The 20,170-nt window shown below is 45.1% G+C and overlaps 1 protein-coding gene across 1 annotated transcript in view; it reads right to left on the bottom strand.

The window, feature by feature from the left end:
- Positions 1-19,932, bottom strand: part of rspo2 (R-spondin 2) — a gene marked incomplete at its 3' end in the record, with an annotated part of 101,212 nt that extends 81,280 nt beyond the window's left edge. The window contains exons 1-2 of the mRNA XM_083648950.1: positions 19,845-19,932; positions 19,248-19,574 (exon numbers count right to left, since the gene is read on the bottom strand). Of these exons, the coding sequence (XP_083505076.1) occupies positions 19,248-19,479 (232 nt within the window). The 5' untranslated portion in view covers positions 19,480-19,574; positions 19,845-19,932. The remainder of the gene's footprint in view (positions 1-19,247; positions 19,575-19,844) is intronic.
- Between the last annotated feature and the right edge of the window lie 238 nt (positions 19,933-20,170).

Here is a 20,170-nt window from a genome sequence, read left to right as displayed (position 1 = left end):
CAAGCATCAGATCTGAAATGTATACACCACAGAATGACAGAACCATCACTATTTGGGGGGAAAGACCACTAATTTATATGTAATCAGGCACAATTGACCGATTAAAAAAAGTTGTTGTACTGTAGTTTTGAGCCCCTGTCATAAGCCTCTTCTAAACATGAACTGCGGATTAAAACCGTAGAATCAGGTCCAACTATCCGCCGCAGTTACCCTGCTAGACATGACTCAATAAACCGCTTAATCACTTTCTAAACATGGGGAGAAGCTCGGGCGCGGTTTGGAGCACAGTGCTGCTGCCTACTGCAGAGGAAAGGTAGGCTACAAAATAGGCTACAATTCTCTGCTCTGGATCAATATGTTCCGAATGCATTTATTCCTCTAGTATTCTTCTCAGAGATCGACTTTGCAGCGGGAAATATAGCCTTTTGTTCAGCACGTCATTCTGGGCAAGCTTAGGATAGAGGCTGTTGGATCATCCTACCTGTCTGTCGGTCTGCCGTGCAGAGGGGGAGAGAAAAAAGGCAGCGCTGCGCGGGGAAATTATGCAATTCTGTCCAAACTTATTCTAATCTCTTCATGACATCCAGGGATAGGCTATGTTTTGCTAGCCGATGTGTTTAGAACCTTATTCAAGTCAAGTCAAGTCAAGTTTATTTATATAGCCCTAATTCACAAGCATGTCTCAGAGGGCTTCACAGAAAGTATGTCTAGCTAATTCTAGCTGACACAACAGTAACAAGAATATACAGAATAAAGATAACATTTGAACAATTGATAATATAGAAATATAGGAATGAGGGGAGAGCAGAGGAGAGCGCAGGAGAAGGGAGAATAGCAGGGGGAATGTGAGAGAGTGATGGGGTGGGGAGGGTATAGGAGGTGGGGAGGAGCAAGAGGAGAGAGCAGGAGAGGGGAAGGGAGGGGAGGTGTGGGGGAGAAGAGAGCAGGGGGAGGGAGGAGGTGGGGAGAGAATGAGCAATATAGACGGAGGAGAGGGGGGAGGTGGGGAGAAGATAGGAATGTGGAGGAGGAGAGAAGGAGAGGTGGGAGGGTGCAGGGGAAGGAGTGCAGGGGGAGAGGAGGAGAGAACAGAGAAGGAGAGGTGGGAGGGTGCAGGGGGATCGCGGGAGGAGGAGGCGGGGGAGGGAACAGACCTCTCCGCCCCCTCCTCCCCCCCCCCCCCCGAGAGGACAGAGGGGAGGAGAGAGCAGAGAAAGAGAGGTGGGGGGGTGCAGGGGAAGGAGTGCAGGGGGAATGTGAGAGAGGGGAGAGGACAGGGAGGAGGAGAGAACAGAGAAGGAGAGGTGGGAGGGTGCAGGGGAGGGAGAGCAGGGGGAACGTGGGAAGGGGCGGCGGGGGAGGGAAGAGCATGGAAGGAGAGGGTGCGGGGGGGGGGGAGTGGGAAATGTGGGAGAGTGGGGAACAGGAGGGGGAAGAAGGGAAAGGAGCGGGGGAAAGAGAAAGAGAGGGGGGGGGGGGAGATCAGACAACTGACTACTCTAAGCATTAACCAGAGCTAACTGGGACATAGTATCTAGCTAGTCTACAGCCTAATCTGGCCTATCCTACTCTGCTCTAGTCTGATCTTTGCCTGAACACTAACAGGTTATTCTCACGTTGTAGTCTTGCTAGTGTAGCGTATTAATGCCTGCTGTATTTAAACTGCTGTGAGATTTGTTTGAGGAGCACTACTTATCGAGACAGAGACGGGGATGGAAGGGGGCAGAGAGGGAGGGGGGGAGCTCAGAGGCTTTGGTCGCTGCTGGAACCTCATTTGACGCTCGAAAATCGAAACAGGTTTGGAGTACGGGCGTCAAGGCAGTTTGACGCGCATCAGAACGCTCTTGGTGCTCTTGGTGTTCGGCCGTTTAAAACAATGGGTGGGCTTCCAAACGCTGGGATCTGACGCTCCCTATGCGTTTGGGGCTTAAGAGTCTAGTGTGCATTCTTACTGCTTCTGGGTGCGGAAATGTAATTGGCTCTATTTTGCGCAGCAGTCACAAAAAAGTGAGCTTGGGTATGCAAGTGAACTAGAATCTAACTAAGGTGTTAGATGTTGGGATACAAGGAACTATTGGATTAGGAGACGGGCGTCGATCCAAAGCCCTGGGTGGCACGAAATCCCTGTGTATTATTACATGGAAGCAACAGAGTCAGATCAAGCTGTACCTGGCAGGTGCCAACACGCTACAGTGTTTACTGCTACAAATGAGCAGCAAATTGGCTTGTCATGTAATGACTGCTGTTATAACAAAGCCCCAAGGCACTGGATGTGCCAAAGAGCTATGCAATAATAACTCAACCACAGGAGTTCTCTCCTCTTCTCTAAACAGTCAATGACCTTTTACCTTGTAAGACATCCAACCTTTTGGGCTATCGTCAAGAATATAACCTGTAATACGCCTATTCATATTCATATGCATGTGAGCACTCGTGTTCATTGATGATAATAACCAGCTCCAGATTGTCCATTACACTTCTCTACTGTCCATTACTGCACCAAGGCAGTACCATCTCTAAAGCCATTAGCTGGTAAACATGTAAACTACATGTGACCCCTGCCTACAGATACCTATGACTTATGACTCCTGCTGGTGACAGTTGTTTACACAGCTAAGGCTGGTGCTCCTGAGACCTGGCCCAGGTTCAAATCAAATAATATCCAGTTAAGGAGAAGTCAGCCAAGATGTAATACAAGTGCATAACTAGAGGGGGGGAAAGTGAAGGAATTTGAGAAATGTTAATGGACTTCTCCTTCTTTTCAGTTGTACTTTCTCTCCAACATTTGTCTTTACCACAGTTTTGTTTCATTGTCTGGCCCCTAAAACAAGGTTAGCAAGAAACCCTAATGGTGATGCAAAAAAGGAACGATCCCCCACAATGTATGTCCTCTGTGACAAAGCACAAGGTGTTGTGTTAAAATCATAATCCAACATACAAATCTCCCTACTATTATTACCCTCAACAGCTCCACTTCTCTTCCTATAAGACGTGTGAGTGGATCTGTGTCCCAGGGCTGCGTGGCATGCAGCCAGAGCAAAGCACAAAAACATACATGGCCTTAAGTCAACACAGACAACAACAAGGCAAACAACAACAAAGACCACAACCACACGACTATAGTTACTTATAGTCAGTAACTATATTACTGTGAACAGGGCTGGGCCAGTCATGCACTATATAGCCCCTTCTAAACATGCAGTGGAATCCGGATTATAACCAGCTCCTAGCCGGTCGGCCTGCATGTTTAGAAACAATTAGCCGGCTTATGCGCACTCCCACGAGTGCGGATCATGACCATCTGAGCCCCTAGTATAGGATCCGCATTATTGGAAAAGCAGCTGTTGTTTAACACTGGCAGCTCATGATCCGGATCATGTAGCTGTTATGTCTGAGTGGGCGGGTGGTTAAATGGCACTTTACAAACCATTAATGTCCCAGTGATCATTATTTTCATGAATGGACGTAGCGTTAGTTACGTGGCTGGATTATTTGGAAGAGAGCCAAATTATGAGTAAACAAGTAAAAGTTGAATCGTTTCTTTGTCCCCCATCTGCCAGTTTAAAAATGCAACAAGGAGATGATAGTCTAGAGTTGCGCGATCTTGACCTCAGTCAGATCGTCAATCGCCACCCTTTGACATCGCCAATACACAATGTCATTGCGCATTAATATGGACGTTAACATCCATATTAATTAGCCATGTGCTTCAGCTGCGGTACTTTGCTATCGTCATTGCCTGCTTACTGCTGCTTGCTGGTATAATGTTAATCCCATGTCAGAAAAAGTCTCCCGATTTGTCGCTAACGTTAGTCTCTTCTGAGAAAGATTGTCTCCAGGAGGGTCTGAAAAGTTGTCTCGAGTTGGATGCAGCCAAGTATTGTGAGGCAGCCAGCCAGTGTTGTGACTGTGAGCATCCAAGCTAACACAGCTGCGGAGAGGAGCCTATTGGTTATGTCGATGAGAGGAGCTGACTGTCTGACGGCCTATATCGAGACATAGGCCTAGCCTAACTTTTGTGGGGAGAAATAAATTGAAAGCTAGTCAGATATGACTTTAATGCCACTTTTAAAATAAATCACCCACAGTGATTGACGACGGTGCTACCACTATTTTGACTGGGAGGCTTTATGTAACAAAGGCAAGCGCTCATTTTTGGCACATTGCCACCCCTCGTTATTGCCTGAATGGTCGGAATGGATCCTCCGTTAAAACGACATGTTTTTTAATGAGGTTTGGTTAAAGATTTGCTAAAGCTGTTTCCATATCACATTTCTTGTTATCGATACATGCTACCGCACCCCCTCCCCCCGCCCACTGGCAGAGAGAATACGAACCATTTCCAGCTGTTTCTAAACACAGACTCCTCATGTTTAGAAAGGTAAAACCGGAAAATATCCTGCTCTGGCTAGCCGGACATGATCCAGGCTGCATGTTTAGAAGAGGCTTGTGACTGTGAACAGGGCTGGGCCAGTCATGCACTATATTACTGTGAACAGGGCTGGGCCAGTCATGCACTATATTACTGTGAACAGGGCTGGGCCAGTCATGCACTATATTACTGTGAACAGGGCTGGGCCAGTCATGCACTATATTACTGTGAACAGGGCTGGGCCAGTCATGCACTATATAGCCGCTTTCAGACATGCCTTTGAATTCGGGAGTTATCTAGAGGGCATCTGGATGGCGGTGTATGTATGAACACATTTTGGTGAGCTGTGCGCGCTCCCGCGACCCTCCTACTATCCGGAGGTAAGACAACCTCGAGCCCTAGTATCAGAAGTTCCCCCATGCATGAGGCAGGGGAGAGAGACAGAAAGCCAGTGTGACAGATTATTATTGTATAAATAGTCGATGTGAATGAGCGAGCGAAAAAAAACATCATGCAGTTTCAGTTTTTCCAAATGAAGCTCGAACCTGCTCCGTGTGCGTCAGCCAACAGGCTACATGTTGCTGGATTGAAATGCTCATGGCTTTGATCTTATTGCATTTCTGCATAGCTTCGCACAGCACACACATTTAAAATAGAGCATTTTTGGACACGAGGGTCGTCCTGCTTCCCAGTATTGGTCATCGCTAGGTAGGGTATCTGCCACCTGGATGTGGTTGCTTGCGTTCATGCCTTTGATTTAACGTTTACACAGCGTTTGTGAAGATTCACATGCAGAACCGCAAATTCCAAGTAGCGTCAAGTCAGGCAGTATAAAATGAAAACTTCCGGGTATAACCTTTGCAATAATGGCAATTAAATAAAGTAAATGCACGTGTAATGTTTTTTTGTGTGTGTGATCCGAAAGATACAGAACAGAGATAAACTCGAAGAATATCTGCTCCCTTCGAAAAGTCTTTAACCCGTAGTGAGTCGACCGTTCTGATTTTTTGTTACCAAGTAATACATTTATTTTATTTTGAAGGTAAAAACGTCTAGCTTCCTGTATTCTGTATAATTCTAGTAAGATTGATGCATTTTAGGACTGAACATAGCAAAGACTAGCAAGGTAAGGCTAGCGGCCACGTAAGCCAAAGCAGCAACAACAATGGGGGAAATCAGTAAAAAAGGGAAGCAAAATGTGCCTGTCCTGTTCAAAAACCTGATGAACATCATTGTTGTTTCTCCCCACTGGAGCCGTTTGAAGGAGCCAAGAGGGCTGAGAAGTGATGCCAGAGCTTCTTGTTTAGTGCGAGACAGATCTGCTGCTAGTCTGCTACATGTAGGTTTTCTGTGTAGCTAGCAAGCACTGCCAGATGAGTGACAAGTGTTGGGGCGTGAACTTGACCAACTGAGGGGGATGGAGGGCGGGACCAGCAATACACTTTGCTGCCTCAAGGCAAAAAAAAGTTGCTTATTGTAGCCTCCATCACATGATTGATCGCCAATCTTATTGGTTTGTCCTGAAAACAGACGGATGTATGTCTCATTCAATCATTCTTCCACCACTCCTCCCTGCACCCTCTCTTCACTCCCTGCACCCTCTCTTCACTCCCTGCACCCTCTCTTCACTCCCTGCACCCTCTCTTCACTCCCTGCACCCTCTCTTCCCATCACTTTCCTTCTGTTCTGACCACATCAATCTAGAGGGGATGACCCTCTAAGACCTCTTTACATCTGACATGCACGCTATATCTCCCCCCCCCCCCCCCCTCTCTCTCTCTCTCTCTCTCCATCTCTCCCTCCGCAGAGGGAGTCAGAGAGACAATGAGCTCAGCATCGAGGCCCAGTAATGACTCCCAGCCTTGTTCCTGATTAAAAACACACCGGGTGCTTCTGCACTCCGCAGGCTGCCATGAGGCCTTCCCCTCCTCACACCACAAGGCCTGAGAGCGAGGAGATAGAAGAACAAGCCAGCCTCAACACAGCCCCCCCCCCCCCCCCCCCCCACCCAAAAAAAAAATCTAAATCCAGTGTAACTTAGCCTTACTCATTGTAGCATTCAAAGCTCTTGTCCCAACTAGTCCAGGTCTAATTCCACAGGCAAGTCTTGATTTAGTCTAAGGGTGCCCAATTACCAACATTAACCCCAACCCCAACCTCAGCCAAAACCCTAACAGAACCATAACAGAGCCTGTCTACAGTCTGAGACTCTGGTGCATCCAGGGTGGGGCAACAAAATATGCGTTCAGATATTTGCAGTACTACTTGATGCTTGTTTGAATTTTTTGACGCATTTTTACACAGCTTCATGCATGGCAACATTGGCAAAATGACTCTTAGCAACGTAACCCCAGTGTCCATCACGTTCATAAAGTATTTTCAAATGTATTCAACATGTTATTGTCCTCAGCATGCGCTTATCAGTACTTGCTATGGCTCAACAGATAGACACAGTGCATCAGGCAGGCAGCGGGCGACTAAAAGGGTCCAGCAGCATGTTTACCTTGACCTAGGGCTGGGTAATAGGTATCGTCGTAGACTTTGGAGATCGTAATATCGTGATATGGTATTTAAGTGTTGTCTTAAAGTCTGCGTTACAGTAAAGTGATGTAATTTCATGAGCTTACCAGAATGTTCTAGAATCTAGCTGTTCTATTTGCCTTTGCCCATTGAGTCATTATATGCACATTAAAAGTGCTTGTGACATCTCACATGTAGCTTTGTACTTACAACTGAACATTTAGCCCACTTTGTACAAAATACCAAGATATGTATCATCATTCAGCCTAAAAATACAGAGATATGATTTTCGGTCCATATCACTCGGCCCTAATTGTACTGTTCAGTAACTTGCAAAATAGTCTTTAACCAACATGAAAAAGAATCGTGATAAGATCGCGGATCGGGATCCTGCCTGAAAAAAATATGTGATGTGATATTTTTGCCATATCGCCCACCCCTACCTACCATGATGACCTCTCTCTGTGTCCATATCAGACGGGCAAATGACAGGCGAGCTGCACAGAGAGACGCTTTATGACATGTGACCAGCTCACTTCCTCTCCATACCAAAGGCATTGCATGCTGAGCTTTATTTTGATGTGGCATGTAAGCATAATTAGAGGTCCCATAAAAGCAGAGAGAGGGGGAAAGGAGGCTTGTGTTTGCAGGGTGGGGAGGGGGGAGTGGATCACAGCCCCATGCCTCCCCGTTGTTACAGCACCAGCCATTCAGGCATGGATGCAAATAGCCGTTAGCGCCGAAGAAGAGTCTGTGTGTGTGTGTGTGTGTGTGTGTGTGTGTGTGTGCGAGAGTACCTAGGTTTGTGTGTGTGTGTGTGTGTGCGTGCGTGAGTGTGTGCGAGAGTACCTAGGTTTGTGTGTGTGTGTGTGTGTGTGTGTGTGTGTGTGCGCGTGAGTGTGTGCGAGAGTACCTAGGTTTGTGTGTGTGTGTGTGTGTGTGTGTGTGCGTGCGTGAGTGTGTGCGAGAGTACCTAGGTTTGTGTGTGTGTGTGTGTGCGTGCGTGAGTGTGTGCGAGAGTACCTAGGTTTGTGTGTGTTTCAACACACATTGGTGTATTTTCCCAAGAGACCTGCTGAGTTTCACATTTCCAGGCCTCGCAGATCGATGCAAAGTAGGTACAAGTCTGCACGCACACTGACATGGCAAACAAGAGCAGATACAGTATGTCGCCTTTGGTGGAAACACAACACTGGGACTTTAAGCATCCTTCCTGGCTCTCCAAATGTGTATGGCCCTTCTACACATCTAGGGCAGGTGGAGGCTGGGCTATCAGATTCATGGCCCGTCAAATAGGCTCAGTTACTACCCAGCATGCCAAAGTGTTGGTTAAATTCTAGGTAGGCACTTTATGGGACATCAAATCTCTCCAACAATGGGAGATTGGTCATTTTCAACAATTCCAATGATCAGATTCTAGGGGCAAAAAATATGATGGATGCCTCTCGTAACCACGTCATGAGCTCTAAACAGCTCTGAACTGAATTCTTTGGGAGGTGTGTATTAGAGAGGTAAGTAGTCTGGAAGTGGATTATTTGGGAGGTGTGTATTAGTCATGTGAGGTAAGTAGTCTGGAAGTGGATTATTTGGGAGGTGTGTATTAGTCATGTGAGGTAAGTAGTCTGGAAGTGGATTATTTGGGAGGTGTGTATTAGTCATGTGAGAGGTAAGTAGTCTGGAAGTGGATTATTTGGGAGGTGTGTATTAGTCATATGAGAGGTAAGTAGTCTGGAAGTGGATTATTTGGGAGGTGTGTATTAGTCATGTGAGGTAAGTAGTCTGGAAGTGGATTCTTTGGGAGGTGTGTATTAGTCATGTGAGGTAAGTAGTCTGGAAGTGGATTCTTTGGGAGGTGTGTATTAGTCATGTGAGGTAAGTAGTCTGGAAGTGGATTCTTTGGGAGGTGTGTATTAGTCGTGTGAGGTAAGTAGTCTGGAAGTGGATTATTTGGGAGGTGTGTATTAGTCATGTGAGGTAAGTAGTCTGGAAGTGGATTATTTGGGAGGTGTGTATTAGTCATGTGAGGTAAGTAGTCTGGAAGTGGATTATTTGGGAGGTGTGTATTAGTCATGTGAGGTAAGTAGTCTGGAAGTGGATTATTTGGGAGGTGTGTATTAGTCATGTGAGGTAAGTAGTCTGTAAGTGGATTATTTGGGAGGTGTGTATTAGTCATGTGAGGTAAGTAGTCTGGAAGTGGATTATTTGGGAGGTGTGTATTAGTCATGTGAGGTAAGTAGTCTGTAAGTGGATTCTTTGGGAGGTGTGTATTAGTCATGTGAGAGGTAAGTAGTCTGTAAGTGGATTATTTGGGAGGTGTGTATTAGTCATGTGAGAGGTAAGTAGTCTGGAAGTGGATTATTTGGGAGGTGTGTATTAGTTATGTGAGAGGTAAGTAGTCTGGAAGTGGATTATTTGGGAGGTGTGTATTAGTCATGTGAGAGGTAAGTAGTCTGGAAGTGGATTCTTTGGGAGGTGTGTATTAGTCATATGAGAGGTAAGTAGTCTGGAAGTGGATTATTTGGGAGGTGTGTATTAGTCATGTGAGAGGTAAGTAGTCTGGAAGTGGATTCTTTGGGAGGTGTGTATTAGTCATATGAGAGGTATAGTCTGGAAGTGGATTCTTTGGGAGGTGTGTATTAGTCATGTGAGGTAAGTAGTCTGGAAGTGGATTCTTTGGGAGGTGTGTATTAGTCATGTGAGGTAAGTAGTCTGGAAGTGGATTATTTGGGAGGTGTGTATTAGTCGTGTGAGGTAAGTAGTCTGGAAGTGGATTATTTGGGAGGTGTGTATTAGTCATGTGAGAGGTAAGTAGTCTGGAAGTGGATTCTTTGGGAGGTGTGTATTAGTCATGTGAGAGGTAAGTAGTCTGGAAGTGGATTATTTGGGAGGTGTGTATTAGTCGTGTGAGGTAAGTAGTCTGGAAGTGGATTATTTGGGAGGTGTGTATTAGTTATGTGAGAGGTAAGTAGTCTGGAAGTGGATTATTTGGGAGGTGTGATTTAGTTATGTGAGAGGTAAGTAGTCTGGAAGTGGATTATTTGGGAGGTGTGTATTAGTCATGTGAGGTAAGTAGTCTGGAAGTGGATTATTTGGGAGGTGTGTATTAGTCATGTGAGGTAAGTAGTCTGGAAGTGGATTATTTGGGAGGTGTGTATTAGTCATGTGAGAGGTAAGTAGTCTGGAAGTGGATTATTTGGGAGGTGTGTATTAGTTATGTGAGAGGTAAGTAGTCTGGAAGTGGATTCTTTGGGAGGTGTGTATTAGTCATGTGAGGTAAGTAGTCTGGAAGTGGATTCTTTGGGAGGTGTGTATTAGTCATGTGAGAGGTAAGTAGTCTGGAAGTGGATTCTTTGGGAGGTGTGTATTAGTCATGTGAGGTAAGTAGTCTGGAAGTGGATTATTTGGGAGGTGTGTATTAGTCATATGAGAGGTAAGTAGTCTGGAAGTGGATTCTTTGGGAGGTGTGTATTAGTCATGTGAGAGGTAAGTAGTCTGGAAGTGGATTCTTTGGGAGGTGTGTATTAGTCATGTGAGAGGTAAGTAGTCTGGAAGTGGATTATTTGGGAGGTGTGTATTAGTCATGTGAGAGGTAAGTAGTCTGGAAGTGGATTATTTGGGAGGTGTGTATTAGTTATGTGAGAGGTAAGTAGTCTGGAAGTGGATTATTTGGGAGGTGTGTATTAGTCATATGAGAGGTAAGTAGTCTGGAAGTGGATTCTTTGGGAGGTGTGTATTAGTCATGTGAGAGGTAAGTAGTCTGGAAGTGGATTCTTTGGGAGGTGTGTATTAGTCATGTGAGAGGTAAGTAGTCTGGAAGTGGATTATTTGGGAGGTGTGTATTAGTCATATGAGAGGTAAGTAGTCTGGAAGTGGATTATTTGGGAGGTGTGTATTAGTCATGTGAGAGGTAAGTAGTCTGGAAGTGGATTCTTTGGGAGGTGTGTATTAGTCATGTGAGAGGTAAGTAGTCTGGAAGTGGATTCTTTGGGAGGTGTGTATTAGTCATGTGAGGTAAGTAGTCTGGAAGTGGATTATTTGGGAGGTGTGTATTAGTCATATGAGAGGTAAGTAGTCTGGAAGTGGATTCTTTGGGAGGTGTGTATTAGTCATGTGAGAGGTAAGTAGTCTGGAAGTGGATTCTTTGGGAGGTGTGTATTAGTCATGTGAGAGGTAAGTAGTCTGGAAGTGGATTATTTGGGAGGTGTGTATTAGTCATGTGAGAGGTAAGTAGTCTGGAAGTGGATTATTTGGGAGGTGTGTATTAGTTATGTGAGAGGTAAGTAGTCTGGAAGTGGATTATTTGGGAGGTGTGTATTAGTCATATGAGAGGTAAGTAGTCTGGAAGTGGATTCTTTGGGAGGTGTGTATTAGTCATGTGAGAGGTAAGTAGTCTGGAAGTGGATTCTTTGGGAGGTGTGTATTAGTCATGTGAGAGGTAAGTAGTCTGGAAGTGGATTATTTGGGAGGTGTGTATTAGTCATATGAGAGGTAAGTAGTCTGGAAGTGGATTATTTGGGAGGTGTGTATTAGTCATGTGAGAGGTAAGTAGTCTGGAAGTGGATTCTTTGGGAGGTGTGTATTAGTCATGTGAGAGGTAAGTAGTCTGGAAGTGGATTATTTGGGAGGTGTGTATTAGTTATGTGAGAGGTAAGTAGTCTGGAAGTGGATTCTTTGGGAGGTGTGTATTAGTCATGTGAGGTAAGTAGTCTGTAAGTGGATTATTTGGGAGGTGTGTATTAGTCATGTGAGAGGTAAGTAGTCTGGAAGTGGATTCTTTGGGAGGTGTGTATTAGTCATGTGAGAGGTAAGTAGTCTGGAAGTGGATTATTTGGGAGGTGTGTATTAGTCATATGAGAGGTAAGTAGTCTGGAAGTGGATTCTTTGGGAGGTGTGTATTAGTCATGTGAGAGGTAAGTAGTCTGGAAGTGGATTCTTTGGGAGGTGTGTATTAGTCATGTGAGAGGTAAGTAGTCTGGAAGTGGATTCTTTGGGAGGTGTGTATTAGTCATATGAGAGGTAAGTAGTCTGAAAGTGGATTCTTTGGGAGGTGTGTATTAGTCATGTGAGGTAAGTAGTCTGGAAGTGGATTATTTGGGAGGTGTGTATTAGTCATGAGAGGTAAGTAGTCTGGAAGTGGATTATTTGGGAGGTGTGTATTAGTCATATGAGAGGTAAGTAGTCTGGAAGTGGATTATTTGGGAGGTGTGTATTAGTCATGTGAGGTAAGTAGTCTGGAAGTGGATTCTTTGGGAGGTGTGTATTAGTCATGTGAGAGGTAAGTAGTCTGGAAGTGGATTATTTGGGAGGTGTGTATTAGTCATGAGAGGTAAGTAGTCTGGAAGTGGATTATTTGGGAGGTGTGTATTAGTCATATGAGAGGTAAGTAGTCTGGAAGTGGATTATTTGGGAGGTGTGTATTAGTCATGTGAGGTAAGTAGTCTGGAAGTGGATTCTTTGGGAGGTGTGTATTAGTCATGTGAGGTAAGTAGTCTGGAAGTGGATTATTTGGGAGGTGTGTATTAGTCATGTGAGGTAAGTAGTCTGGAAGTGGATTCTTTGGGAGGTGTGTATTAGTCATGTGAGGTAAGTAGTCTGGAAGTGGATTCTTTGGGAGGTGTGTATTAGTCATGTGAGAGGTAAGTAGTCTGGAAGTGGATTCTTTGGGAGGTGTGTATTAGTCATGTGAGGTAAGTAGTCTGGAAGTGGATTCTTTGGGAGGTGTGTATTAGTCATGTGAGAGGTAAGTAGTCTGGAAGTGGATTCTTTGGGAGGTGTGTATTAGTCATGTGAGGTAAGTAGTCTGGAAGTGGATTATTTGGGAGGTGTGTATTAGTCATGAGAGGTAAGTAGTCTGGAAGTGGATTATTTGGGAGGTGTGTATTAGTCATATGAGAGGTAAGTAGTCTGGAAGTGGATTATTTGGGAGGTGTGTATTAGTCATGTGAGGTAAGTAGTCTGGAAGTGGATTCTTTGGGAGGTGTGTATTAGTCATGTGAGGTAAGTAGTCTGGAAGTGGATTATTTGGGAGGTGTGTATTAGTCATGTGAGGTAAGTAGTCTGGAAGTGGATTCTTTGGGAGGTGTGTATTAGTCATGTGAGGTAAGTAGTCTGGAAGTGGATTCTTTGGGAGGTGTGTATTAGTCATGTGAGAGGTAAGTAGTCTGGAAGTGGATTCTTTGGGAGGTGTGTATTAGTCATGTGAGGTAAGTAGTCTGGAAGTGGATTCTTTGGGAGGTGTGTATTAGTCATGTGAGAGGTAAGTAGTCTGGAAGTGGATTATTTGGGAGGTGTGTATTAGTCATGTGAGAGGTAAGTAGTCTGGAAGTGGATTATTTGGGAGGTGTGTATTAGTCATGTGAGAGGTAAGTAGTCTGGAAGTGGATTATTTGGGAGGTGTGTATTAGTCATGTGAGAGGTAAGTAGTCTGGAAGTGGATTCTTTGGGAGGTGTGTATTAGTCATATGAGAGGTAAGTAGTCTGGAAGTGGATTCTTTGGGAGGTGTGTATTAGTCATATGAGAGGTAAGTAGTCTGGAAGTGGATTATTTGGGAGGTGTGTATTAGTCATGTGAGGTAAGTAGTCTGGAAGTGGATTCTTTGGGAGGTGTGTATTAGTCATGTGAGGTAAGTAGTCTGGAAGTGGATTCTTTGGGAGGTGTGTATTAGTCATGTGAGAGGTAAGTAGTCTGGAAGTGGATTCTTTGGGAGGTGTGTATTAGTCATGTGAGGTAAGTAGTCTGGAAGTGGATTCTTTGGGAGGTGTGTATTAGTCATGTGAGGTAAGTAGTCTGGAAGTGCATTTCGGTGTAAGCCTGAGGGGCTCCATCTCCGCTCTGGGCAGCTCTCCTACCTGTGAAGCCGTATGTATGACTCATTTTTTTTAAATGCTTCTTTTGTGTTGTTGTTTTATGCGTGGCACTTAGAAATGATTCCCACATTAGAATTTTTATGGCCCAATAAACTTGAGAGAATTGGAACAAATTGGCTGGTCATATTTAGTAGCTTTATAAGGAAACATATTAAGGTATAATTGCTTCAGGGGAGTGAGCTCCTGAGAGAATAGCATAGGTGAGGCTTACAAAATCTCCCTCGCACTCAGAAGGGACACTGGACTTTTTGTGCGCTGCTCTGGAGTTTCCTATCATCATGGGGAAATATGGGGTGTATTATAACATTTATAACAAGTTCATTTTATTTCACATTTCCGAAAATGAACTTTCACAGTGTGGTAAAATGTAGCCTGAAAGAAAAACATCTGTTTGGCATTTAGCTCTGCCAGCACATGGGATTGTCTGATGACAATGATTGAGGGTGGGAGAAAAGATCCCCATGCGTATTCTTCCCGAAAGAAATAAAGGAGGGTCCAAATCTGCGCATAATGGCTGTTTCTCCGCTGTGATGTGATGGATGGAAAAGTGCAGAAGTGTTACAAAACAAGCTTCTCTCGCCCGCGCGAAATGGATCCTGCTCAGTCTCTCTGCTCGTACACCAAACAACACCCGAAGAGCTGAGAGATGAATACGACATCCCCCCACCCCCCCCCCCCCCCCTCCCCCGTTTCCCTCGCCTCACTCACTTCACAAACCTTACTGCGCCAACTGAGAGGAAAGAATCATCGGGGCAGATTTAAATTAATTCGGCTCAATTGAGTCTTTTGGATGGAGGCGAGACGGGGGAAGAGATTGCCTCTAATTGTTTTCTAGGGGAAAACAAAGAAAGAGACGGATCATCCTTGGCGCGTCACGTAAGGCCCAAAAGAATCTCTGTGTGTGTGTGTCTGACTCCCCAGGAGAAACTTCATGCCACTGCATGTTCTCTCCTCTGCCGGGGGTTTGCAGCAGTGTAGCATGGCATCGGTGCACTGAGGAGCCTTTCACTGGCTTCATCTGATACCGCTGTGAGTCGGAGTAGGAGCTGCACTGTGGGCCTCCATCGACATGCATGGGTTACTAGGTCAAACAAGGAGCTAGTCTTTCCATTGAGTTTCGAAGGCTGGGTCAGACTAATGTGATTTATCAATACAGCACAGAAGTGAATCATTGTCCCTAAAGTCTAATGGCCATGATAATCCCCCGGGGCGGGTCACGGTTATAATTGGTCCACGGGAAGGGGGGGGGGGGGGTGTTATGAAGAGTATTGTTCTGGACTGATGTCTTGATTAATGCATCAGGAAAATGCACCTGCAATGTGTCCATGTATCATCCTCTCTCTCTCTCACACTGTAACACACACACACAAGTGCACACTTCTAGGAGCTTGGCTGATGGGGCCTAGGAGAGAAAAGACAGAGCTCTGTTCCTTGACGCTGGAGCTCGGGCTCAGGTCAGGCCTTGGCTCGCTGTAATCCCTCTCAGGTGATGCTGTTCACATTCAGCCGCTTCCAGCTGATCTGACCCCCTCACCCCCACCTCCTTTCCTCGGCAGCGCAAACTGCGAGGACATTGGGGGTGGTGTGTGTGGTGGGAGCGGGTGTTAGTGCTATTCCCCACCATCAACCTCGGATCACTTTTCAGCATTTCCGTAAAGCGATCAATCCGTGGGATGACCCGGTGCCTGAGAAGAAACCTACTTTGGATTTTTTTTGTTTAAGTTCTACAGCTTTGTGGAATAAGAAAAGGAGAAAAGAGCGACACTCAGCAGAGCGCAGGGCTCCATCACCCGCATTAGAGTGGCATCATGTGCTTGCTAAAAGTTAAAAGCTAAAAGACATGCCATATCTGCAGAGCTCTTTCACATTTTCCAACGGCAGAGTGGCAAGGCTGCTTTTCAAAGCTGCCTCTTGGAGCATTCTCTCTACTCGCCGTTAGGCACTTCATCAACATATTATATTGCGCTGGAGTACCGGGATCCAACATTAACACTTACACCCACAAACCTGGGACCTTCTGTAAGCTTTCAGCACATAGACAGGCTTGATTTCCAGGGCTTAGAGAGGTGGGGGCGGGGGGAGAAACCAGGAAAGAGAGGAATCACTGTGTCATTGAGTCTTTGACGGCTGAATCTATTCAACCGCATCCAAAGATACCATGACATTCAAATTTTTTAACTGCCAAAAACGGCATGTTACTTACAAACGTTGCCAAATAATGTTGTCCCAGCTCTGTTATCAACAATATAAAACAAACTAAAGCCACACAGCAAACTCAGACTTGAAACATCTGAGAATCTCAAGTTTCGTCCCACGCCTTCATTTTCTCCCCTCTGAACCATTCTTTAAATACCAAGATATTAGCTTTCAGTTGGCATCACTCGAAAATCAATCAGAAATTGACATTTTATTTTCATCTGTGTGTTCCTCTTTTAAGGAATGTCATTATTCGGCTATGCAGCAGGGCTGTTTTCTGTATTTTAGCCTTAAAAACAAGGCCCACACACCCTTGACACTGACCTATACTGTCACCATTGGTACAAAATGTCTCACATTTCTGACCTCACTACCTCCTCCACCCAGTTTCATCTAATCAGGTTTGCCATGCAAAATATCTGGGAAACACAAACATTGAATAAAATACAGCTGAACACGATCCTAAACATGCCGTGGCCTGTTTGGGAATTTCTAGGTAAAAAATTTGGATTTTTATGTTGAACAGGCAGAATAGAAATGGAAGGGTTAACAGTATCACATGGCAACTTTTCACTACTCCGACTGCTATGACCTATTGCTTGTTTAAATGTCTTGGGGCCCACAGTGTCTTTCTGCTCCTCCAGGCAGCGTTGGTACTTGAGCCTGATTTTATGTAGTCAGCAGGTGGCATCATTAGACAGAGAATAAAAATGAAAAGTAATACTCTTGAGTCTAGCTATGAAATCATAGCAGGGCTCATTGGCATGATTTCCCTGTTTCTACTGGGCAGGATAGGGGGTAAGGAGGTGTAAATTTAATATGTTTTGTCATCTGTTTTATATGAAGAAAAACAACAAGAAGAAAAAAGAGTTACCAGAGCCAAATGGGAGGGTTGGGTCATGCCATGCAGTATGTAAGCAAGACAAGATCAGCCCAGAAACCACACGAAGATCCCAATCTCCACTGCGCTCAAACATGTTAATGGTTTCTAGTGGGCTCTAGTCACCTGCAATGGCTGTTTTTCTCTTTTGACATGTACCCTAATTATAATGGAGTCCCTTACACCTCACTCGGTAATCCAGTCATGTAGATATATCAACGGCCAAACTTTTTCATGCACATACAATTTACAAGGCAAAGACATTTGCTAAATTATGCAGTATATGTTTTGTTATGCATAAAATAGGTATGTCTGGGGAGCGGAGTTTAGAATGTGTCTGGGACTCAACACTCCTGAACGGTTTGGATAGCTCCCTGTGCATGCCAGACAGACTGTATATAAAGCTGTCACAGGAACCTTGAGGGCTAGAAAAATATTCAAGCATTTCAGAGCCTATTGAACAGTGATCTCTTACACATGCTTCTCTCAATACAACCATGATAAATAAAGGAAGCAAATACCTCAAACTTGGACCGCTGCCACCACTTGCTAGAATGTCACTTTGGGCCTTAACTAAGTTCAGGTCCCCCCCCCCCCCCCCACACACACACACACAGAGACAGACATACAGACAGACAGACAGACAGACAGACAGACAGACAGACAGACAGACAGACAGACAGACAGACAGACATAACCCACACCATCATGCAACATAACTATAAGGGCAAAGCCTCGCCTGTACGTTGTTGCGTGGGATCAGTTTGACAAGACACATCCACTCTAAGAAGTCCATAGAGTTTGCAGTAACAATGTGTATTGCTCAGCCTAAAGCTGTTCCTATAGGGTCAAATGTGTAAGTTAACCTCTTGATCTCAAGATCTCAACCCCACCGGTCCCACCAACCCCCAACACTCACACACACACACTCACACAACACACACTCCATACAGAAAAAACACACACACATAAAAGATTAACCTGTAGACTTTTGCTGCTTAACCCCCCCAAAACCATACCATCCAAATGTAATCGGTTCCAAAAAAGTTTGATCCCATTAAGGAAATTATATTACATAGGCTAGTATCTGAGATCACATAGTCCTTAGAAAAAAAACACACAGAAGAGCAGAAAAACGTGTGTGTGTGTGTGTGTGTGTGTGTTTGCCAGTACCCCGCAGTGATTGGCTGATTATTTGCAGATGGGCAGTGGAGGGCTTGTAGAGTGTGTGGAGGTTCCCCCTGGCACGCAGCGCATATGATTAAATCTGTGATTGCCTTACAATTTACAAGCCTTCCTCTCCAAAATGTGACTTATGAGTTATCCCACTGTACTACCATACTGTGTGGACTGGTTCAGTCCCTGTGCGCACTCCGGATCAAGTGGCACACATTGGCCACCCTAAGGACCTGAGTTATGTCATGTCACAGGTCTAAAGGGGACTTGCTTGGGGCCACTATCCTAAGCCCACTGTCTCCTCATTCATTCAGAGCATAGAGTCGTATTTACAAAGGGGCTGAACCCCCCACCCCTGCGCTTCCCATGGGCGATTGTTATGTGGTTTTCCTACCAACTGTTCAAAGTGGTTATGAGATCAATTAAAACCAGCTTAGGTGGTGGTGGTGGTGGTGGTGGGGGGGGGGTTAGAGTGGAGATGTGCATTTCATAAGTCAAAGGAAGGGGATTCCGTATCTATTCATTAAATAACTCCCACAATACGCCCCTATAAGCCACCGCTCTGTAGCCTACAGAGTCAGACCGATCCGCACCGGCAGCTTTTTGCGTTCCAACTGATCCAAGCAGGTCAGATCTAATTAAAGATGTCTCGGGCGCTCTTTGTCTGGCAGGTTATTGGGGCCACAAGATCGCGAAATAACGTTAATAGTCTGTCTGAGAGCTAGCTACAACTAGTCTATCCACTGAAGCAACACGGTTTTAGATTTAACATTAATCGTGGCAGTCTCACGCGTAGGCAATTTTGCGCACATTTTACGCATTAGCTACTTGTCTGTGAAATCATTACATAATCCAGAAAATATTATTCCAAGAGGTTAACAAGTAACAATAAATAAATAATAAATTGTGACTATTTAAATATAGATTAATTTCATTTGTAAAATGTCTCAGGCGTTCCTAAAATGTACAATCTCTATACAATTGGATTGAGCGCTCTCACCTGTGCGTAAATCAGCTCATTAGCAATATTCTGATTATTTCACATTAGTTTTTATTCTGACTTTCCGTGCCCCTGTGCGAATATACAAGATGGACTTTTGGAGAATGTGTGAACGACATTGTTTGGGATTGTTGTAAACCGTTGACTCCCGTGACCCATGCTGCAGTATCCAAACTCATGGCTCTCTGCCTCTCACTCACCCCTGGATGTTGCCCGTATAGCTAACCCCCTTGTACCTCTTTTGTTTCTCCTCCAGCGGTGCGACGTCGGCGCCTGACAGTTGCTGTACTCCATACAGTTCAATATGATCAGGGCAAATGAGAACAGTCGAAACTGCATCTGGACGGTGATCTGTTGTTCCGACTCCAGTAGAAAAAAACAAAGTGCCAGCGGAGACTTGGGATGAATTCTCGGTTTTCTTTCACTGTCCTCCAGTTTCTTAGGTCGATCCCCAAAGGTGTCAAACATCAGACGAGATGCGACATGGTGTCACACCGTTGATTTGAATCATTTTATGAAGCGCGCGCCGATCCTTCAGTCACTAAAGTGTCCGTTTTGGAGCGCTGCGGGGAAAACGACAAAGGAGGTTATTGTGATAACAGTGTAACAAGATCAACACCTAAACAATGATGTGTGCTGGTGTCGTGGGGATAAACCAAATGATTAGCTCTTCTTCTGTGTGTTAATGTGCTATAACAATCGCAGATGCAAAGGCAATGCGTTCTGCTCAACCAGCCCCCGTCCATAAATGAGCGCAAACTAGCGTGCGTAATCGTCGCCAATTAAGGCGCTCCGTGAAACAACGTGTTTGTCTATTATATAGGCTAGGCTACCTTGCATTAGATGAAGTGTAATTCCGCTCCGGTCCACTTTTAGGTTCCCTCTGCGTGCAAGTGCGGCTCGGGAACATGCAGCATCCCTCTTTGTATGAAAAACTTCAGTCTTCGGGGGAGAACAGAGGTCCGAGGAGGAAAACGGTGGTGGTGGTGAGCGGGGGTTCCTCCTCTTAGTAAAGGTTAGATTCCGTTTACCTGCGTTTTCCTAACTCAAGCGTGTCCCACGTCCTGTAGCAGCAAACTCACTTCTGTTGCTTTCTGGGGGGCTGAGAACAGAGATAATAACGAGAGTCGCCCGGTAAGTATCTCATCTCCACTGGGTC

This window comes from Poromitra crassiceps (assembly GCF_964638095.1).
Source record: "Poromitra crassiceps genome assembly, chromosome: 1".
Lineage (NCBI taxonomy): Eukaryota > Metazoa > Chordata > Actinopteri > Beryciformes > Melamphaidae > Poromitra > Poromitra crassiceps.
This window is presented reverse-complemented; position numbering and strand designations above follow the sequence as displayed.